The 20685-nt window shown below is 46.1% G+C and overlaps 1 protein-coding gene across 1 annotated transcript in view; it reads right to left on the reverse strand.

Annotated features, from left to right (window-relative positions):
• The window catches only part of COG5 (component of oligomeric golgi complex 5), a 333667-nt gene that overhangs the window by 279840 nt on the left and 33142 nt on the right, over window positions 1-20685 (reverse strand). The window contains exons 4-5 of the mRNA XM_030216260.1: window positions 785-839; window positions 539-608 (exon numbers count right to left, since the gene is read on the reverse strand). Of these exons, the coding sequence (XP_030072120.1) occupies window positions 539-608; window positions 785-839 (125 nt within the window). The remainder of the gene's footprint in view (window positions 1-538; window positions 609-784; window positions 840-20685) is intronic.

The following is a 20685-nucleotide window of genomic DNA, read 5'->3' on the forward strand; positions in this document are numbered from 1 at the left end:
AAGGTCCATCAAGCCCAGCATCCTGTTTCCAACAGTGGCCAATCCAGGTCACAAATACCTGGCAGCAGAGTTGGAACTTGACCGGTTAAGTGACAATATTCAGCACTTAACCAACTAAATTATCTGCATAAATAGGACCACATAAAAGTCAGTCCTATCTTTATGCGGTAACCCCTAGCCAGTTAAGTGCTGAATATTACACTTAACCACCTGTGTGTTGGCCAGATCTGGAAACCCTGAAATTCAATGCTGGTGCCTGGACATGGCACGGAATTGAATTTCTGGGTTTAATGTTGAAGGCGGTCAACATAATGCTGATCACCGCCAGCTGAATATTGGGCCCTAAGTCTATAATAAGGATCCAGGTTTGCTTAAGACCAAATAAAATGTTAATCCAGCTGTTTTCTATGGAATATCCACATTTCTACCAGTTTAAGTAATCTGTGGGATAACAAGATTTAAATGTCAGTCAGTCAGTCAATTAGTCAAAACACTGAAGGAATACTTCTATAAAAAAAAAAATGGATACATGACATACCTGTAGTCTTGCTAGCTGTGCAGTACGAGACACTATTTTATTATACGGATCAACAATCTTTGCTCTAATTCTAGTAAAGGGAACAAAAAAAGAACAGAATAAAGAATTTGAACTAGCTTTAATAGCATTGCTCAAATGAAAACATAATTTGAAAAAGGCTTAGTTTACGTATGTTCACGTGTTCTAAGAAAAAGTCTTTAGACAGAAAAATCAATAAGCAAGTGAAAAGAAGGAAAAATAAAATACCTGTCGACAGCACTTTGTAAAGCTCCAATTCTTGTCTGCATCATTTGAAGAACACCTGAAATGAATATATGATATTTAGAACCACCAGCTCAGACTGGATGAGAAAAATCAGTTAAAAATAGTAGACCTTGCTTTGAATATGGTTAACCAATCTACATGCTTAGACATCATAAGTATACTAGCTATAATATACAAGCAAATCTTTGACATGCTGAATTCTGTAATTTAGAACAAAGTGATAAACCACACATTAGTTTACTGAGTGCCATTTTAGCTCTATGCTTTCATCACTGCTATGATATGGAATTTCAATTCACATCATCATAAAAACTGCAGAGGTCTTTTTGTTTTGTTTTTTAATGAGGCCTGACTATCTTTGTCTGTAATCTCATGGAGGCACACGAGGTTTTTTTTTCTGTGTATTCTGTATTCCTTTTCATCCACAGACCCAGTATATTGCTATAGCAGCCTCTTGTGCTTGAGGTAAGAAAAACATACATTTCACATACAGCAGCCTCCAAGAATGCTGTGGATGCTTAGCTACAGTTGCTTATAAACTGTGATTACTCCTCCAGCAGCATTACAATTTTAAGCTAATTTGGTAAGAAAAACTCAGCAGCAAGAAACAAGGAGTCTTGCTTATCTACAGATTGAGAATTTACATAAGTACATAAGTAATGCCACACTGGGAAAAGACCAAGGGTCCATCGAGCCCAGCATCCTGTCCACGATAGCGGCCAATCCAGGCCAAGGGCACCTGGCAAGCTTCCCAAACGTACAAACATTCTTTATATGTTACTAGTAAGAAATGCCCGTTTCGGAAAAAAATGAAACGGGCGCTAGCAAGGTAATTTCCCGCCCACCATCCTCCCTCCCTTCCGAGTTCCAGACCCCCCCTCCGTCCCTCCCTTCCGAGTTCCACACCCCTCTCTCCCTCCCTCCGTCCCTCAGTCACTTGGTTGCGAGTTTGTGATTAAAGTCCACAGCGCTGTCCCCGCTGCTGTCACTGAATGTGTGGGACTCCCCGCTGCTGTCACTGAATCTCTGGAACTCGTGCGTTGTGCGTTCCCCGCCCCGCCCTCTACGTCGTCGCGTTTTGACGCGAGGGCGGAGGCACACTGACTGCAGGCCCGTCCCGCCCTCTGCGTCATCGCGTTTTGACGCGAGGGCGGAGCTACACTGACTGCAGGCCAAACTGGATATCTCGGGCGCCTCAAGTTTCCGGCTTGAGGCTTCATTGGAACGTTGGAGGTGCCTTTTATTTATATAGATTCCTGGAATTGTGGATTTTTCCCAAGTCCATTTAGTAGTGGTTTATGGACTTGACCTTTAGGAAACCGTCTAACCCCTTTTTAAACTCTGCCAAGCTAACCACCTTCACCACATTCTCCGGCAACGAATTCCAGAGTTTAATTACGCGTTGGGTGAAGAAACATTTCTCCGATTTGTTTTAAATGTACTACACTGTAGTTTCATCGCATGTCCCCTAGTCCTAGTATTTTTGGAAAGCGTGAACAGACGCTTCACATCCACCTGTTCCACTCCACTCAATATTTTATATACCTCTATCATGTCTCCCCTCAGCCGTCTCTTCTCCAAGCTGAAAAGCCCTAGCCTCCTTAGTCTTTCTTCACAGGGAAGCTGTCCCATCCCCGCAATCATTTTAGTCGCCCTTCGCTGCACCTTTTCCAGTTCCACTATATCTTTCTTGAGATGCGGCGAACAGAATTTAATTACTTGTCTTCAGGGCCAACATGCCCACTAGGTAGTGGGAGCCATGGTGTCTTCAGAAGATTCATTATGGCCAATATAGGTGCTTGAGCATCCACATATGATAAAGGTGTACTGGGTCCTGCTCCCTCCGAAACAGGACATTTGGAATGGGCAGGACCCTACAAGCTTTGAGCATGCACAGATGCTCAAGGCTCCAGACTAGCCAGGATAATCTCTGATACCATGACAGCCATGTCAGCATCAGTGCTGCCCCAGAGATACTAAGGAAGGAAGAGAAGCTGCTGAACACCTTACAAAGGGGAGGTAGATAAGAAGAGACAGATTGGACACCACAGGAGGGGTGAGAAATAGGGAAAGAGAGAAATCTGAATCATGGGAGGGGGATGGGGGGACAATGCAGGATTGTGGAAGAGTAGGAAAGGGAAATGGAGATGCTGGACATGGAGGAGGTGCTTGAGCTGCCCCTTGATGGGTGGGGCACACAGATAAAGGTTTGCCTAGATTGTCAAATACCTTGGATTGGCCCTGCTCATTGTTCTAAAACCAAAACAGATATTTATTTGTAGCATTTATACCCCGTTCTTTCACGCTAATAGCAGGTTCAGTGCAGCTTACAGAGTATGGTACAAGGTATCAGAGAGACAATACAAAGTATGCTGCAATGTATCACAGAGATAATACAATCAAGGAGATAACACAGCTGTATAGAGTGGGACAATAGTGAAAGATGTGGGGAAAGGATTGGGATGTGGGCAGTCTTGGTGTTAAGGACTGGATACTAGAATTAAGCAGGATCATTTGGGTAGGCTTGTTTAAAGAGGTAAGTCTTCAGCAGCTTGCGGAAGGGTAGGTGTTCATTGGTTTTTCGGATATGTCTAGGTAAGGCGTTCCAAAGTTGGCTGCCTATAACGGAGAAGTTGGATGCATAACAGGTTTTATATTTGAGGCCGTTGCAGTTGGGGAGATGAAGATTGAGATGTTCAAGAAGATTTGTACCAGTTCCTGGCTGGAAGATCGATCAAATTAGACATGTAGCTTGGGGATTCACCATTGAGGATCTTGTGGATCATTGTGTGGGTTTTGAAGTTGATTCTTTCCTTGATAGGGAGCCAGTGAAGTTTTTCTTGAAGTGGTGTTGCGCTTTCGAATCGTGATTTCCAAAAATGAGTCTGGCTGCTGTGTTTTGGGCGGTTTAGAGTTTTTTCACGATTTGGGCTTTACAACCAATGAAGATGCTATTGCAATAGTCGGCATGGGTAATTACTGTGGATTGGACTAGGTTGCGGAAAGTTTTCTGTGGGAGGAATGGTTTCACTCTTTTCAGTACCCACATCATGTTGAACATCTTCTTCATCGTGGCTTTTGCATGAGTTTCTAAAGTTAGGTGTTTGTCCAATGTTACTCCTAGGATTTTTAGATTGTCAGATATTGGGATTGTAACGTCGGGGGCATTCAGGGTGGTTGGGAGCAGAGTGTTGTGATGAAAGGATTAGGCATTGAGTTTTCTCTTTGTTCAGTTTCATCTTGAAAGCGTTGGCCCAGGATGCTAGAGCGTTCATGGCATTAGTTATTTTCTCCGAGATTTCTGTAAGGTTGTGTTGGAATGGGAGGAAGATTGTGACGTCGTCAGTGTAGATGAAGGGATTTAGGCCAGATTTGGATAGGGATTTGGCCAGTGGGATCATCATGAGGTTGAAGAGGATTGGGAATAGGGGTGAGCCTTGGGGGACTCCGCATTTTGATGGCCATGCAGGCGATATTGACGAGGTTGATTTGACCTGGTAAGATCTGGAGGTGATAAAACTTTTTATCCACTTAATGATGTTTCCTCCGATCCAAAGTTTGTCCAGTAGTTTTGGTAAGAATATCATGGTCTACCATGTCAAATGCGCTGGATAGATCGAACTGCAGAAGACGTATTTTGTTGCCGATTGAAATTTCTTGTTTGAACTTGGATACCAGGGAAAGTAATACTGTTTCTGGGCTGTGTGTAGTTCGAAAGCCCGATTGTGATTCATGTAGTATGGAGAACTTTTGTATGAATTCGTTAAGTTAGGAGGTCACTCTGTTTTCCATCAGTTTGGTTAAAAGAGGGATGGAGGCTACTGGACGGTAGTTGGTGATGTCTCTCGCTGGTTTCTTGGGATTTTTCGGTATGGGTGTGAGTAGAATATTGCCGTGTTCAGCGGGGAAGGAGCCTTGTTGGAGTAGGAAGTTTAAGTGGGTGGTAAGTTCTGTAATGAATCGTGCTGGGGCGTTTTTCATAAGATAACTGGGGCATGGATCTAGGTGGCAGTGAGACTTGGAGAGTTTGGATAGTGTTGAGGAGACTTCTTTGGTATTGAGGGGGGCGACATTTGACTGTACAAGGTGTTCTCCGAGGACAGCAGGCTTCATATTCTCACAAGTGGGTGACAGCAATCCGCGTTGCCCAGTCCGGCATTTTTCCCATAATAAGTAGAGCTTTATGACCCACCTCGTCAGCGTCTTCTCGCCTGTCGCATGAATGCGGTCTCCTCAGTTTAATACTAAAGCAAAAAATAAAATAGAATAACCCAGGCGACAACTCCAAGGGGAGGTGGGCAGGATTGTGAGAATATGAAGCCTGCTCTCCTAGGAGAATACCTGCTACAGGTAAGTATATAAGTACATAAGTAGTGCCATACTGGGAAAGACCAAAGGTCCATCTAGCCCAGCATCCTGTCACCGACAGTGGCCAATCCAGGTCAAGGGCACCTGGCACGCTCCCCAAACGTAAAAACATTCCAGACAAGTTATACCTAAAAATGAGGAATTTTTCCAAGTCCATTTAATAGCGGTCTATGGACTTGTCCTTTAGGAATCTATCTAACCCCTTTTTAAACTCCGTCAAGCTAACCGCCCGTACCACGTTCTCCGGCAACGAATTCCAGAGTCTAATTACACGTTGGGTGAAGAAAACTTTTCTCCGATTTGTTTTAAATTTACCACACTGTAGCTTCAACTCATGCCCTCTAGTCCTAGTATTTTTGGGTAGCGTGAACAGTCGCTTCACATCCACCCGATCCATTCCACTCATTATTTTATACACTTCTATCATATCTCCCCTCAGCCGTCTCTTCTCCAAGCTGAAAAGCCCTAGCCTTCTCAGCCTCTCTTCATAGGAAAGTCGTCCCATCCCCACTATCATTTTCGTCGCCCTTCGCTGTACCTTTTCCAATTCTACTATATCTTTTTTGAGATACGGAGACCAGTACTGAACACAATACTCCAGGTGCGGTCGCACCATGGAGCGATACAACGGCATTATAACATCCGCACACCTGGACTCCATACCCTTCCTAATAACACCCAACATTCTATTCGCTTTCCTAGCCGCAGCAGCACACTGAGCAGAAGGTTTCAGCGTATCATCGACGACGACACCCAGATCCCTTTCTTGATCCGTAACTCCTAACGCGGAACCTTGCAAGACGTAGCTATAATTCGGGTTCCTCTTACCCACATGCATCACTTTGCACTTGTCAACATTGAACTTCATCTGCCACTTGCACGCCCATTCTCCCAGTCTTGCAAGGTCCTCCTGTAATCGTTCACATTCCTCCTGCGACTTGACGACCCTGAATAATTTTGTGTCATCGGCGAATTTAATTACCTCACTAGTTATTCCCATCTCTAGGTCATTTATAAATACATTAAAAAGCAACGGACCCAGCACAGACCCCTGCGGGACCCCACTAACTACCCTCCTCCACTGAGAATACTGGCCACGCAATCCTACTCTCTGCTTCCTATCTTTCAACCAGTTCTTAATCCATAATAATACCCTACCTCCGATTCCATGACTCTGCAATTTCTTCAGGAGTCTTTCGTGCGGCACTTTGTCAAACGCCTTCTGAAAATCCAGATATACAATATCAACCGGCTCCCCATTGTCCACATGTTTGCTTACCCCCTCAAAAAAATGCATTAGATTGGTGAGGCAAGACTTCCCTTCACTAAATCCGTGCTGACTTTGTCTCATCAGTCCATGTTTTTGTATATGCTCTGCAATTTTATTCTTAATAATAGCCTCCACCATCTTGCCCGGCACCGACGTCAGACTCACCGGTCTATAATTTCCCGGATCTCCTCTGGAACCCTTCTTAAAAATCGGAGTAACATTGGCTACCCTCCAGTCTTCCGGTACTACACTCGATTTTAGGGACAGATTGCATATTTCTAACAGTAGCTCCGCAAGTTCATTTTTTAGTTCTATTAATACTCTGGGATGAATACCATCAGGTCCCGGTGATTTACTACTCTTCAGCTTGCTGAACTGACCCATTACATCCTCCAAGGTTACAGAGAATTTGTTTAGTTTCTCCGACTCCCCCGCTTCAAATATTCTTTCCGGCACCGGTGTCCCCCCCAAATCCTCCTCGGTGAAGCAAAGAATTCATTTAATTTCTCCGCTACGGCTTTGTCCTCCTTGATCGCCCCTTTAACACCATTTTCGTCCAGCGGCCCAACCGACTCTTTGGCCGGTTTCCTGCTTTTAATGTATCTAAAAAAATTTTTACTATGTATTTTTGCTTCCAACGCTAATTTCTTCTCAAAGTCCTTTTTTGCCCTCCTTATCTCCGCTTTGCATTTCGCTTTCTCCAAGGACAAGACGACTCCAATATTCTCACAAGTGGGGAATCCCTAGCATCCAGGCTCACCCAAAACAACAAACATTGGTTAATTGGGCCCCTAAACGGCGAGGAAATAACACAGAATAACCTGAAACTATAAACAGAGTGAGAGTGCAGCCTGGAACTGGATAAAACGGGCCTAGGAGGGTGGAGTTGGACTCTAGACCCCAAACAGATTCTACAACATTGACTGCCCAAACCGATTGTCACGTCGGATATCCTGCTCAAGGCAATAGTGTGATGTAAATGTGTGGATTGAAGACCAAGTATTAAGCGAGGACTACTTGATTCACTCAGTCTGTCCATTTGAACCTGCCAACTGTGCCAGGAGGTCTTACTTGACCATTGTTGTTCTCCTTCCTGCTTCTAAGATTCTTTTGTATTTGCCCCTGCACACTTTAATTCTGCCACTGTTCTGGATCCTAAGATTTACAATGGAGATATTCCAGCTGTCCAGTATGCCTACCACTTAAACCTTCTACTAGTTCACAAACATACTTCAAAGGCAGCCTAATGCCAGAGTCTTTTGAGTCTTTCTTTTTAAATGTGAAATTAAAAGGAAGACCAGGCGTCACATCAATGTGATGTCACTGCAGGAATTTCATGACACCACCACTAGAAGCCAGACTCCCCACTGTGGAACATTAAAACATAAAATATTGACTATAATAAAAGCAATTTCCAATATTTTAGTTCTCTATGGTAAGCAAACATGTTCAGTCACAGTAATTTTTAAAAACTTGTATTTAAACAACTTTACATGTTTTTTCACTCAGATAATCACTCTAACAGCAACTGCTTCACTTAGCAAATTTTTTAAGACATCGTTTATATCAAGTAAGGCCTATATCGGATCCCTGGTTTTCTGAAGTCACTCGTGGGTATATTCTGTGAAAAGGGTTAAATTCTATGACACAGATTTCCAAAATATTAAAATATTTCCCAACCTTTATTATAAACATCTCATTTTTACAAAATTCATTATCCTAACCTCTTTCTTACTTAAAAATGTGCCTCTCTCTTCTCAATTCTTCCTTCTCGCCATCCACACCTTAACAATAACCATGCTTTGCCCATCTCCATGTTAAGTTTTAACACCACTCATTTCCCTCTGTCCCTCTTTAATGTATTCTCTCTTCTCCATACCATATCCTCTATTATCTATATTCCCCCCATCCAGACTTCCCCCCTTCCATTTCTGCCATCCAAGCTCCTCTAAAGTCTCAAGCATCTTTCACCCTCCATGTAATTATACTAGGAAAAAGCAGCTCCTTTTCCCCTTTCTGAACAGCAAAGAGTTAGCTACTATATGCTTCTGTAGCTTATTCCAAGTGCACGTACTTACAACCTGCACAGGAAAAAGAGCCAAGTAATTGATTACAGACATGTTACTAGAGGAGATGGCTAATGGACAGCTGGGGGAACAGCAGAAAAGAAGAAGTCAAAGGCACAAATAAGTGTGAAGTGACAGGCTATGATATAGTTGCCATGGTAATAGAAAACTCGATGCCATGATACATATATAAAAACTATAGATGCAAAAATATCAACTATATTGTTTTACTCAGTGCTGATAAGGTGGAACTTTTATTTTAAATTCTTATTTAATTATTCTTTTATTTTAAATTCTTATCCTAATGTATCTATAGTCCTGATTTCTAAAGAGGATTACTATCAGCAAAAGGATCTGAAGGAAGCCATGGGTAACCTACATGAAGAATGCACTAAGGTAACCTGCACATAGTGACAAAATGGCAGTTATATGGAAACAAAATCCATGAGGAACTAATGATAAACATCAATTTTCTAGCATCACAGCCAACAATTTGGAGAGGAAAAGTAAGGACACAATTCCAAGAAATGTTATATAACAATACACATGAAGGCTATAATGGGTGCCTAGGGACCATACAGGCAGAATACATAAGAAGTGATATAAGGAGTAGACGTTACCATAGTAACTGAGAGTTAGGAGGCGTGCCAGACATAGGCCTAGAATTCAAAAATGTACTTACTACTACTTAACATTTCTAAAGCGTAGAAGGACTTATAAAATAAATGCTCACTGAAATGAAACTAACTACACACTTGCATGGAAAGTTTAACCAGAATAGTCTACCAAGATACAGAATCCTTGACCTAAGTAACAAAAATTCTCTCTTCCTTTTTTTTTTTTTCTTTTGCATTACCTTAGTAACCTCAGAGAACACAAGTATCTTAGGGCCTCTTTTACGAAGCCGCACTAGCAATTCATGAGCAGCAAATGAGAGGAAGCCCATTCAATTCCTATGGGCTTCCTCTTATTTGCTGCGCAGGAATCACTAGCGCAGTATAGTAAAAGAGGTCCTTGCAATTTTTTAAACAAGGTCCTCTGATTATGAAAAAAAAAATAAATGGAGGATCCCTTGCCCACTGTATGACATCCAAGGTCAAAGCCCGCTTATTAGTCCGAAAGGACTGTCTATTGGAAAAGCAAAACTGCTGAGACAGAGATGGCTGCCCTGGTCGATACTGGTGCGTGTACTGGAACTGGGCACTAGTCGACCACGACCGAACTGAAGATTTAGCTTTGTTATCAGGCAAGCGCTGAGTCTTGGAATTGCCCAGGTCCTTAACCAACTTCTCAAGATCCTCCTCAAACAACAGCTTGCCCTTGAAAGGCAACTTCATTAGTCACTGTTTGGATGCTGAGTTCGAAACTCAGTAGCGGAGCCATAATAAACGCCTCGCAGCGACTGCCAGCAACATCTATTTCGCCGAAGCAAATCATACAAGGAATCTGTCAGATACGCCAGCCCCTTCTCCATGTCCAGCAACTGAGAGAGCAGTGGAACTTAGGAGCCCTGAAAGGTATCTGCAAATTGCTGCACCCAGCTAAGACAGGCCTGAACAGCATACAAGCTACAAATAGCTGCCTGCAAAGAAAGAGTTGACACCTTAAAGGAGAGCTTAAGCAATGCTTCCAGCTTCCAATCTTGCACATCTTTTAATGCCAACCCCCTTTCCACAGGGAGAGTGGTTTTCGTGGTGACTGCCGTCACCAGCGCATCCACTGAAGTCATATGGAGCTTCTCCAGTTCCGCAGGGGCCACAGTCTAGCAATAGCTTTGGCCACCCGAAGGGGAGCGACAGGTGTTTCCCACTGAGCAGAAATACTTTTCTGCATGGCCTCATGAACTGAAAAGACCTAGGTGGTCTGCGAGTGCTGGCCATCTTAGGATTAGAGGAAGCCAGAGTGGGGAGATCCAAAGAGGCAATATCAACAGCCTGAAGAGCCTTAGTAATAAAGGAAGCAAGTTCTTCCTTAAGAAAAACTCTAACTGCCGAGGGGTCTTCTGTATCTTCCAGCCGGAGCTCCCCCTCTTCCAATTCCTACTGCGTCTGTGTGGAAATAGCAGCTCCCGAAACACCTCCCTCTGACAACGGAGGAGATAAAGGGGCCAGGGAGTCCCCTTCAGAAAGGGAAGTGCAACATCGCCTCTTTGGGGCAGGATCCCCAGGAGGTTGTGCAAGTGACTCAGTGACTGATCTAAATTAGCCCCAAAAATGGCTATACTGGTTCCCTGGCCCAACTGCCTCAACAAATAAGCCTTGTGCAACAAGACAAACTCTGGGGAGAATGGTTCAGCCAGCCCTACCCCCGCAGCGATACTGAACGGCTTCACAGATAGAATCAGCTGTGCAGAGGAAAACCCCGAAGCAGGCAGACTTGGGAATGCAGTCCCAGACTCTATCAGTAAAATGGCCGCTGGCACGCTGTGCCCTGCAGGAGGAGCGTCCTATCGCGCCTCAGCAGCATAGGTAACAACCATTGGGTCATCATACCCAGTCTCCTCAGACAGTGGGTTCCCGAAGCAACTTCCCTGACACTGACCAGAAGCTGCTCTCCGCTTAACACAGCGAGAGAAGTGCTTAAAAAGTTCCACAGCCATGCCGGTTCACTTTTTTTTGTTGTTTTTTAACAAAGCCTGAAGAACATAGACAAAGAAAAGCACACTCACCTGGCCCCTGTCTCTGAGGGGCTCTGCTGATGATTAGTGTCAGTTGCTGCACACACCTCTACCAGTCTCTTGCCCAGTTTCTGTAACACAGAATCCTCCCAGTAACTATGCAGTTGACCAGATGGGTCTCCGGGCAGAACTCCACTTTTTTTTTTTTAAACCATGGTGGAGGATAAAGGAGGAAAGCAAGAAAGGGAGGGTGAAGGAGGGACCTGGGGTGACCAGGAGGCATATTTTCAAAGCAGTTAGCCTTCCAAAGTTCCATAGGTTTCTACGGAACTTTGGAAGGCTAAGTGCTTTGAAAATATGCCTACAGGTATACCCCCCTAAAGGTGGCATCGCATACCCCAAGCTACACTGAACTAGGCCAGAAAGCAAAGATACTTACCTGTAGCAGGTATTCTCCGAGGACAGCAGGCTTCATATTCTCACAAGTGGGTGACACCGATCCACATCACCCGGTTTACCATAGAAAAAAAAGAGAGAGCTTTGTGGAGCGCGAGCCGCAGTCCACCGCGCATACGCAAGTGCTTTTCCCGCCCATCGCGCGAACATGGTCTTCTCAGTTTAATACTAAAGCAAAAAGTAAAAATAACCAAGGAGACAACTCCAAGGGGAGGTGGGCAGGTAAGTATCTTTGCTTTCTCCAAGGACAAGTAGGCTTCTATAATCTCACGTGGGGAATCCCTAGCATCCAGGCTCATCAAAAACAACAAAGATTAGTTAATTGGGCCTCACAACGGCAAGGACATAACACAGATTAACCTGAAACTATATACAATCTGAATGAGAGAGCAGCCTGGAACAGAATAAACAGGGCCGGTCTTAGCAAGTGCGGGGCCCTGTGCAGACGAATTTGATGGGGTCCCATCCTAGCTCCGCCCCCACCCTAGCTCCAGGGCCGGCCACCCCTCCCTCCGAGCTCCCAGGCCATCCCTTCTGAGCTCCCGGACCATCCCCCCTCCCTCCCTCCGAGCTCCAGGGCTCCTCCCTCCTTCCCAGCTCCAAGACCCCCCTCTCTCATTCCCAGCTCCAAGGCCAACCTCCCTCCCTCCCTCCTTCCCAGCTCCAAGGCCAGCCTCCCTCCCTCCCTCCCAGTTCCAAGGCCCCCCTCCCAGCTCCAAGGCTCCCCTCCTTCCGAGGCCTCCCTCCGAGCTCCAGTCCCCCTCCCTCTGAATTTTAAAAGTTACCTTGTCAGGTTACAGGTAGCGGCAGGAGTGAAAAGCGTGCGAGCTGCTCGACGCTTCAGGAGCCTTCCTTTCTCTCAGCTCTGGTACCGCCCTCATGGAAACAGGAAATGAGGGCGGAACCAGAGCTGAAAGAGAGAAAGGAAGGCGCCTGAAGCGCCAAGCAGCTCGCACGCTTTTCACTCCTGCCGCTGTCTGTAACCCGACGAGGTAACTTTTAAAATTCAGAGGGAGGGGGGACTGGAACTTGGCGGTCGGGGGCGGGGCGGAGGTGCGCCGCGCGGGGCCCCCTTGAGCGCGAGGCCCTATGCAGTCGCCTCGGTCGCCTCGCCCTAAGACCGGCCCTGAGAATAAAAATTATGCCTAGGAGTGTGGAGTTGACTGCCCAAACCGACTGTCGTGTTGAGTATCCTGCTCAAGGCAGTAATGAGATGTAAATGTATGGACTGAAGACCACGTCGCAGCTTTGCAAATCTCTTCAATGGAAGCTGACTTTAAGTGGGCCACTGACGCAGACATGGCTCTAACATTATGAGCAGTGACATGACCCTGTAAAGTCAGCCCAGCTTGGGCATAAGTAAAGAAAATGCAATCTGCCAGTCAAACTGAAATGGTGCGTTTCCCGATGGCGACCTCCATCCTGTTGGGATCAAAAGAAACAAAAAGCTGGGTGGACTGTCTGTGGGGCCTTGTCTGCTCTATGTAGTAGGCTAATGCTCTTTTGCAATCCAAGGTGTGCAAGCTGCTTTCGCCAGAATGGGCATGAGGTCGGGGAAAGAATATTGGCAAGACAATCGACTGTATCACTACTACTACTACTATTTAGCATTGTTAAAGAGGTGGGCTTTCAGTCTAGATTTAAAGGTGGCCAAGGATGGGGCAAGACGTAGGGGCTCAGGAAGTTTATTCCAGGCGTAGGGTGCAGCGAGACAGAAGGCGCAAAGTCTGGAGTTGGCAGTAGTGGAGAAGGGAACAGATAAGAAGGATTTATCCATGGAGCGGAGTGCACGGGAAGGGGTGTAGGGAAGGACGAGTGTGGAGAGATACTGGGGAGCAGCAGAGTGAGTACATTTATAGGTTAGTAGAAGAAGTTTGAACAGGATGCGAAAACAGATAGGGAGCCAGTGAAGGGTCTTGAGGAGAGGGGTAGTATGAGTAAAGTGACACCACTTACAGCAGGAACTTGGGTGCGTGCAGAGGACTACTCTGTTGTGATGAAACTTAGTATAAAGTGCACCAACTACTAAGGCCTGAAGCTTACTGACCCTACGAGCTGAAGTAACAGCCACCAAGAAAACAACCTTCCAGGTCAAGTATTTCAGATGGCAGGAATTCAGTGGCTCAAAAGGAGCTTTCATCAGCTGGGTGAGAATGACGTTGAGATCTGATAACACTGGGGGAGATTTGACAGAGGGCTTTGACAAAACTAAACTTTTCATGAAGCGAACAACTAAAGGTTGTCCAGAGATGAGCTTACCTTCTACACATTGATGATAAGCACTACTTGCACTAAGGTGAACCCTTACAGGGTTGGTCTTTAGACCAGACTCTAACAAGTGTAAAAGGTATTCAAGCAGGGTCTGTGTAGGGCAAGTAAGGGGATCTAGGGCCTTGCTCTCACAGCAAACGGCAAACCTCTGCCATTTAAGAGAGTAACACCTCTTAGTGGAATCTTTCATAGAAGCCAGCAAGACCTGAGGAGACACCCTCCGAAAGTGGAGGAGTGGCCTAGTGGTTAGGGTGGTGGATTTTAGTCCTGGGGAACTGAGGAACTGAGTTCAATTCCCACTTCAGGCACAGGCAGCTCCTTGTGACTCTGGGCAAGTCACTTAACCCTCCATTGCCCCATGTAAGCTGCATTGAGCCTGCTATGAGTGGGAAAGCGTGGGGTACCAATGTAACAAAAAAAAAAAGATCCAAGGAAGCGAATTCAAAGCTCTCAACATTCAAGCTGTGAGAGCCAGAGACTGGAGGTTAGGATGTAGAAACGACCCCTCATTCTGTGCGACGAGGATCGGAAAACACTCAAATCTCCACAGTTCTTCGAAGAATAATTCCAGAAGAAGAGGGAATCAAATCTGCTGAGGCCAGTATGGCACGATCAGGGTCATAGTCCCTCGGTCTTGCTTAACAAAGTTTTTGCCACTAGAGGTAACGGAGGATACATTTACAGAAGACCTGTTCCCCAACTGAGGAGGAAGGCATTTGACATTAGTCTGCCGAAGGCCTGAAGCCTGGAACAGATATGGGAACACTTGGAGCCCTAGTCTGCATAGTGATGCTGCAACTACTGCTAGACACTAGGTGAAGACCTTGGGAGCCGACGTGAGGCCAAAAGGCAACAGGTGATACTGAAAGTGATGTGCTTCCAGCCAAAATCGAAGATACTTCCGAGGGCTGGAAGTATTCGAATGTGAGTATATGCATCCTTTAAGTCCAGAGAGCATAGCCAAATGTTTTTCTGAATCATTGGGAGAAGAGTGCCCAGGGAAACTATTCTGAACTTTTCTCGGACTAAAACTTTGTTCAGGACCCTTAGGTCTAGGATGGGACGCATCCCCCAGACTTTTTCTGAACAAGGAAGTACCTGGAATAGAATCCCTGCCCTTCTTCCTCAGTGGAACAGGTTTAACCGCAAGGGCCTTCAGAAGGGTGGAGAGTTCCTCTGCAAGTACTTGCCTGTGCTGAGAGCTGAATGAATAAGCTCTTGGCTGGCAATCTGGAGGTTTGAGATGTCAATTGAGGGAGTATCCGAGACAGACTAGGTGAAGAGCCCACTGGTCAGAGGTTAAGAGGCCACCTTAGGTGAAAAAAAAGTTTGCCTCCCCCCCGACCGGCAAGTCGTCCAGGCCAGACATTTTAACTGCAGCTATGGTCTGCTGGAGCCAGACAACAGCTCGTCTCTTGCTTTGACTAAGGAGCATCAGGGGCCTTAGGTGCACACTGTTGACTTGAACGAGTGCGCTGGGGCTGAGCCCCAGTAGGATGGTGAGCCAATGGAGTGTACCCACACTAGAATAGTAGTAGAGACCGCTCCTTGGCTTGTCAAAAACCCTCCTAGCTGAGGAAGCAGGTGCTGAAGGAACAGAAGGCGCCCGGCAAGAGAGAGAAGAAACTATATCAGTATGCTTCTTGGTCAGCAACCTCCTCAACCTTCTCTCTAAGAAGGTTATCCTCCTGGTAAGAAGCATCTGACAACCGCTGCTGAACTGTGTGTTCCAAGTTAGAAACACGCAGCCATAAGAGTCTGCACATTGCTATACTTTGAGCAGAGATCCTGGATGCCACATAAAAAAGTGTCATAAGTGCCCCCCTGGTCAAGAACTTTTGAAATGCCTTCTGCTGCTTGACCAACTGGCGAAAAGGCTCGGCCTGCTCCGGAGGCAGCTAAGTCAGACAGCTGTTGCACCGAGTTTCGCAAGTAGACACTCGTGGAAAGCTGATAGGATTGTATATGGGAGATGAGCACTAAAGCCTGGAACATCTTCCTCCGAAAAGAATCCAAGGTTCTAGCTTCTCTGCCTGGGGGTGCCGAGGAATAGTCCCTAGTAGTCCTGGTTCTTTTGAGAGCGGACTCCACCACCATTGTTCATTGTGGAGCCGATACTGGGTGTCAATCTTCTTGGGCACAACAGGGACCAACAGAGGGGACTCTCAGTTCCTAGCAAGGACTTCCTTCAGTACCTTGTGGAGAGGGAAGCATCTCAGCTCTGGGCTCATCCTCCACTGCCTGAGGAAATGGAATGGCATCAGCCATTTCCTAAACAAACGATGAAAATTAAAGGCTCTCTGGCAGAAACCGTCGCCTTTCAGGTGGAAGGTAGGGTTCAGAGGTGATCTCATAAGACTCATCTGAGGAGAAGTATCTAGGATCCTGCTCTGAATCCCATGAGCGCTGCGCCTCGGTGTCAGACAGTCTCCCTAAAGAGATCGCTGAGACCGAACCTACCTCGATGCCAAGAAACCGTGCCCTCGAGAGCAGCGTTGAGAAGTTGGCTCCCGTCTCAACACCAGCGAAGCTTCCTCCACCAACGTCGAGGGCGTTCCAGCTTGGGTGGCAGTCAACACCACTGTGGCCAGGTGGGGCCGCAATGGGAGATATGGCAGGTGCAAGCACCCGTGATATCGATGCACATCACTCCATGAGACCATCCAGCAGCTCTGGAAGCAAGGCCCAGATGCGCTCATCGAGGGTCGACACTGGGAAAAACTATGGTGCCAGTACAGGCACAGGTTGCAGAACCACTGGAGTCAACGCGGGAACAGGGTCTCGGCTGCTTGGAGACAGGCGCATCGGCACCTCTTGTATGGAGGGAGAGTGATCCTCCCGGCACCAATGCTTCTTTGGTGCTGAATCCTTCAAAGCCTCGGAGCTCCCAGCACCATGTGTCAAAGGTGACCAACAACGATTCTTCTTGGCCTTTGCCCGAAACATGTCACCAAGGCTCCTCAGTGCTGACAAGGTCGACGCCAACTTCGTCTCAGGGTCGGGTCTGAAGTATGTCAGCAAGGTTCCTCGGTGCCGACGAAGACGTCAATGTCACCTTGGGGTCGAGTCCGATGGATGGTCTCGAGGGGCCTGCACAGCAGGAAACCTTGAGACAGGTAGAGTCCCACTCGACATCTCACTGCTTTCATCCAAGGGTCTAGAAGGAGCCATGCTTACCGATGTTCCCGATAGCAGTACAATGCTCGACGTCAATGCCAACATCGAGGAACTGGACTTGGTTTACAAAAATCATCTCTTGATGAGCCTCTCGAAAAACCTACAGTGCCATGGTCGGGGCCAAGACACTGCAGACACCAAGAACGGGTGTCCTTTCCTGAGACAGTCCAGTTGCACCAGGTACACAATACTGGGAATCGTCATGGACATAGACGGAAAACGTTCGTCGATGGTGCCTGACAAAAAAGGCACAGAGAAAAAGAAAGGGAAAGGCCCGACCGAAGTCAGGGCCTAAAAACAGCCCGAAGATGATGGAAATTAAAGAATAACATAAAGAAAACTAAAACCCGGCAAAATAAAGGATGGGTTTGTAAGGCCCAAGAAAAACAGCCACAAGAGAAGCAGAAAGAATACTGAAAGGCACTAACAGCTCTCAAAAAGACCAGGCCAGTGAGGAGAGTACAAAAAAATGCACCTTCTCACGCGGAAAAAAAGCGAACTGAGGAGACTGCATCTGTACGATGAGCGGGAAGGCACTCGCACATGCGCGGTGGAGCACAGCTCACGCTTCAGAAAGTTCTCTTTTTTACTATGGCAAAAGCCAGATCGGGCGACGTGGTTCAGCTACACCTACTTGTAAGAATATAGAAGCCTGCTTGTCCTCAGAGAACAGGAGCTAGCAGCCACGAAGCCAGGAGCATGAAGGCAGACGTCCATCCACCTGCTGGAGATAGAGAATACTGACTGGACTAGGAGTAAGGAGTCCCACATAGCATTCCATCTCCACCTGCTGATGGATGGACACAACCCACAATTCTCTGGATTCATCTGCTGCTGCCGCTAAGGAAGAGGGAAGATATTGTGAAGAAGATAATCAACAGGGACTATTAATTCAGCACTTGAAACGAAAAAGAAAAATAGTGAATTCCAGCAATTATAGCATGGCAAAATGATAACCAGTTAGGAAGAGGTTATGCAGCAATTTCAACAATATTATGAACATCTCCAATCAAAGGGTACTAGGAGTTTTTCTATAGCATTCATCATAACACTGTCCCCTACCCAAATAAAAATTTCTGATCAGGAAATAACAATAGATGAAGTAAGGGCACTTATCAAAGCTCTTCCATATAAGGCACTTGTCCAGATGGTCTTTCAGTAGAATTTTACAACACATTTGCTGAAATGTTAATCCCTAAGCTATAATAAATCTATGAAAGTTTTTTTTAGCCTATGCAGCAGTTCAAGGAACTCAGACAGAAGCAAAAATTATGGTGATTGGTAAACTAGACAAGGACTGTACATTGGCCTCAAATTATAAGTCCATCTTTTTTTATTAACATGGACTGTAAAATTTAAAACTTTTATCCACTTGAATAGGAAAGGTAATTTCCTCCCTTTCTCAGGCAGAACAAATGGGATTTATGACTGGTAAGGTGTCTGCAGACAGTGCTAGGCTTTGGTGAAATCTTGTAACCATTGCTCAACAGCAGGATTCCCCAGAAGTTGTCATTTCATTGGATGCTGAAAAAGCATTTGATAATATGGCATGATCTACCTCTTTAAAGTTCTGGAATGGTTTGACTTTGGGGAAATCTTTATCAAGATGGTGCACATCCTTTATGCTCATTCAGTTGCACAGGATCTTACCAAATGGAGTCTATCTCAGTGAATAACTTTACAAAAAGGCATTAAGCAGGGCTATCCCATTTTACCCTTTTTATTTAACCTGGCAATGGAACAGTTAATCTTAGCTATTAAGGTAAGGTATTCAATACAAAGATGTAGAAAAAAATGTCAGCTTATGCCAAGGAAAAATTAATTCTTACCTGATAATTTTCTTTCCATTAGTCCCAAGAGATCAATCCAGAGACTTGTGGGTTGTGTCCCTCTACCAGCAGGTGGAGATAGAGAGAACCTCCGAGGTTTGCTATATGTGGACCTGTGCAGCCAAGTAAACCTCAGTATAAACAATACCAAAGCAGTGCAATGGAAACAATAGAAAACTCTCCTGACATTGTCAGATCAAATGCCCAACATACTTCCACCACTTCCAAATTTATTTGTTTTTATTATTTAATCAAACGAAGGAACACTCAGAACAACGAAACCCGAAAAAACTAATCAACCGAAGCAAAACCGCAGACAGTAAATCCAGGGAGGGGGCCTCTGGATTGATCTGTTGGGACTAATGGAAAGAAAATTATCAGATAAGAATTAATTTTTCCTTCCATAGCGTCCCACAGATCAATCCAGAGACTTGTGGGATGTACCCAACCAATCCTCAAGTAGGGTGGGACACCCCCAACCCGGCAGAAATCACCGACGAGCAAAACACCGCATTCCTGCCGAGCTGCCACATCTACCCAATAATGACGAGTGAACGTATGGACCGAAGCCCATGTAGCAGCTCTGCAGATATCTTCCAGAGAAACCAAACGGGACTCTGCATAGGAGGAAGCCTGAGCTCACGTAGAATGAGCACAAATTTGTGCAGGGGCTTGCTTGCCCAATGCCACGTAGGCCGAAGTGGTGGCCTCCCGCACCCAACGGGCTATGGTGGCCTTGGAAGCCATATGACCCTTCTTACTGCCTCCAAAAAAGGACGAAGAGATGGTCAGAAAGACGAAAGTTATTCGTCACCTCCAAATACCTGCGAAGAGCCCGTCTCACGTCAAGGCGAGTCCAGAATTGCTCAGGGTAATCTTCCCGGTGAAAAGTCAGCAAATGCAGAGACTGCCCCAAATGGAAACGAGAAACCACCTTGGTCAAAAATGAAGGAACTGTCCTAAATCCATACCCTCATCTCCGTAAAACGCAGGAAGGGGTCTCTGCAAGAAAGAGCCTACAACTCTGAAATTCTTCGAGCCGAAAAAATGGCTACTAGGAAAATCGCCTTCAAGGTAAGATCCTTAACCGTAATCCCCGATAAGAGTGCGAAAGGAGGACGCTGAAGCACTTTGAGAACTAGATTAAGGTTCCAAGGTGGCAGAACTGTCACGTGCAGAGAACGCAACCGATTTACACCCCTCAAAAAATGAACCACATCTGGGAGAGAAGTGATCAACGCCCCCTGAAGCCGGCCTCTAAAGAATGCCAGAGCTGCCACCTGCACCTTAAGAGAACTCAACGAGAGTGATTTCTGTACACCCTCCTGAAGAAACGCGACGATAACCAATACTGATGCCGAAGCCGCTAACAATCCCAAACTCGCATACCATGAATCAAAGGTACGCCACACTCTAGCATAAGCTATCGAGGTGGATCTTTTCCGAGCCTGAAGCATCGTAGCAATAACCGTGTCCAGATACCCTTTCCTTCTCAACTTCGCCCTTTCGAGGGTCAGGCCGTAAGACCAAAGGGGGAAGGAGCAAGGTCCTTGCAGCAAGAGACCGTCCTGCGCCTGGAGCCGGAGAGGACAATCGAACAGGAGCCTGACCATATCCGCGTACCAGGGACATCTGGGCCAATCCGGGGCCACCAGGATCACTCGACCGGGATGACTGGCAATGCGAGTCAGTAACCTGCCCACCATAGGCCATGGGGGAAAGGCATAGAGCAGGCCCCTAGGCAAAGGTTGTAGAAGAGCATCAATGCCTTCCGAGCCCAGCTCTCTTCCCCTGCTGAAGAAACGGGGAACCTTCGCATTGAATGCGGT

This window comes from Microcaecilia unicolor, chromosome 10 (assembly GCF_901765095.1).
Source record: "Microcaecilia unicolor chromosome 10, aMicUni1.1, whole genome shotgun sequence".
NCBI lineage: Eukaryota > Metazoa > Chordata > Amphibia > Gymnophiona > Siphonopidae > Microcaecilia > Microcaecilia unicolor.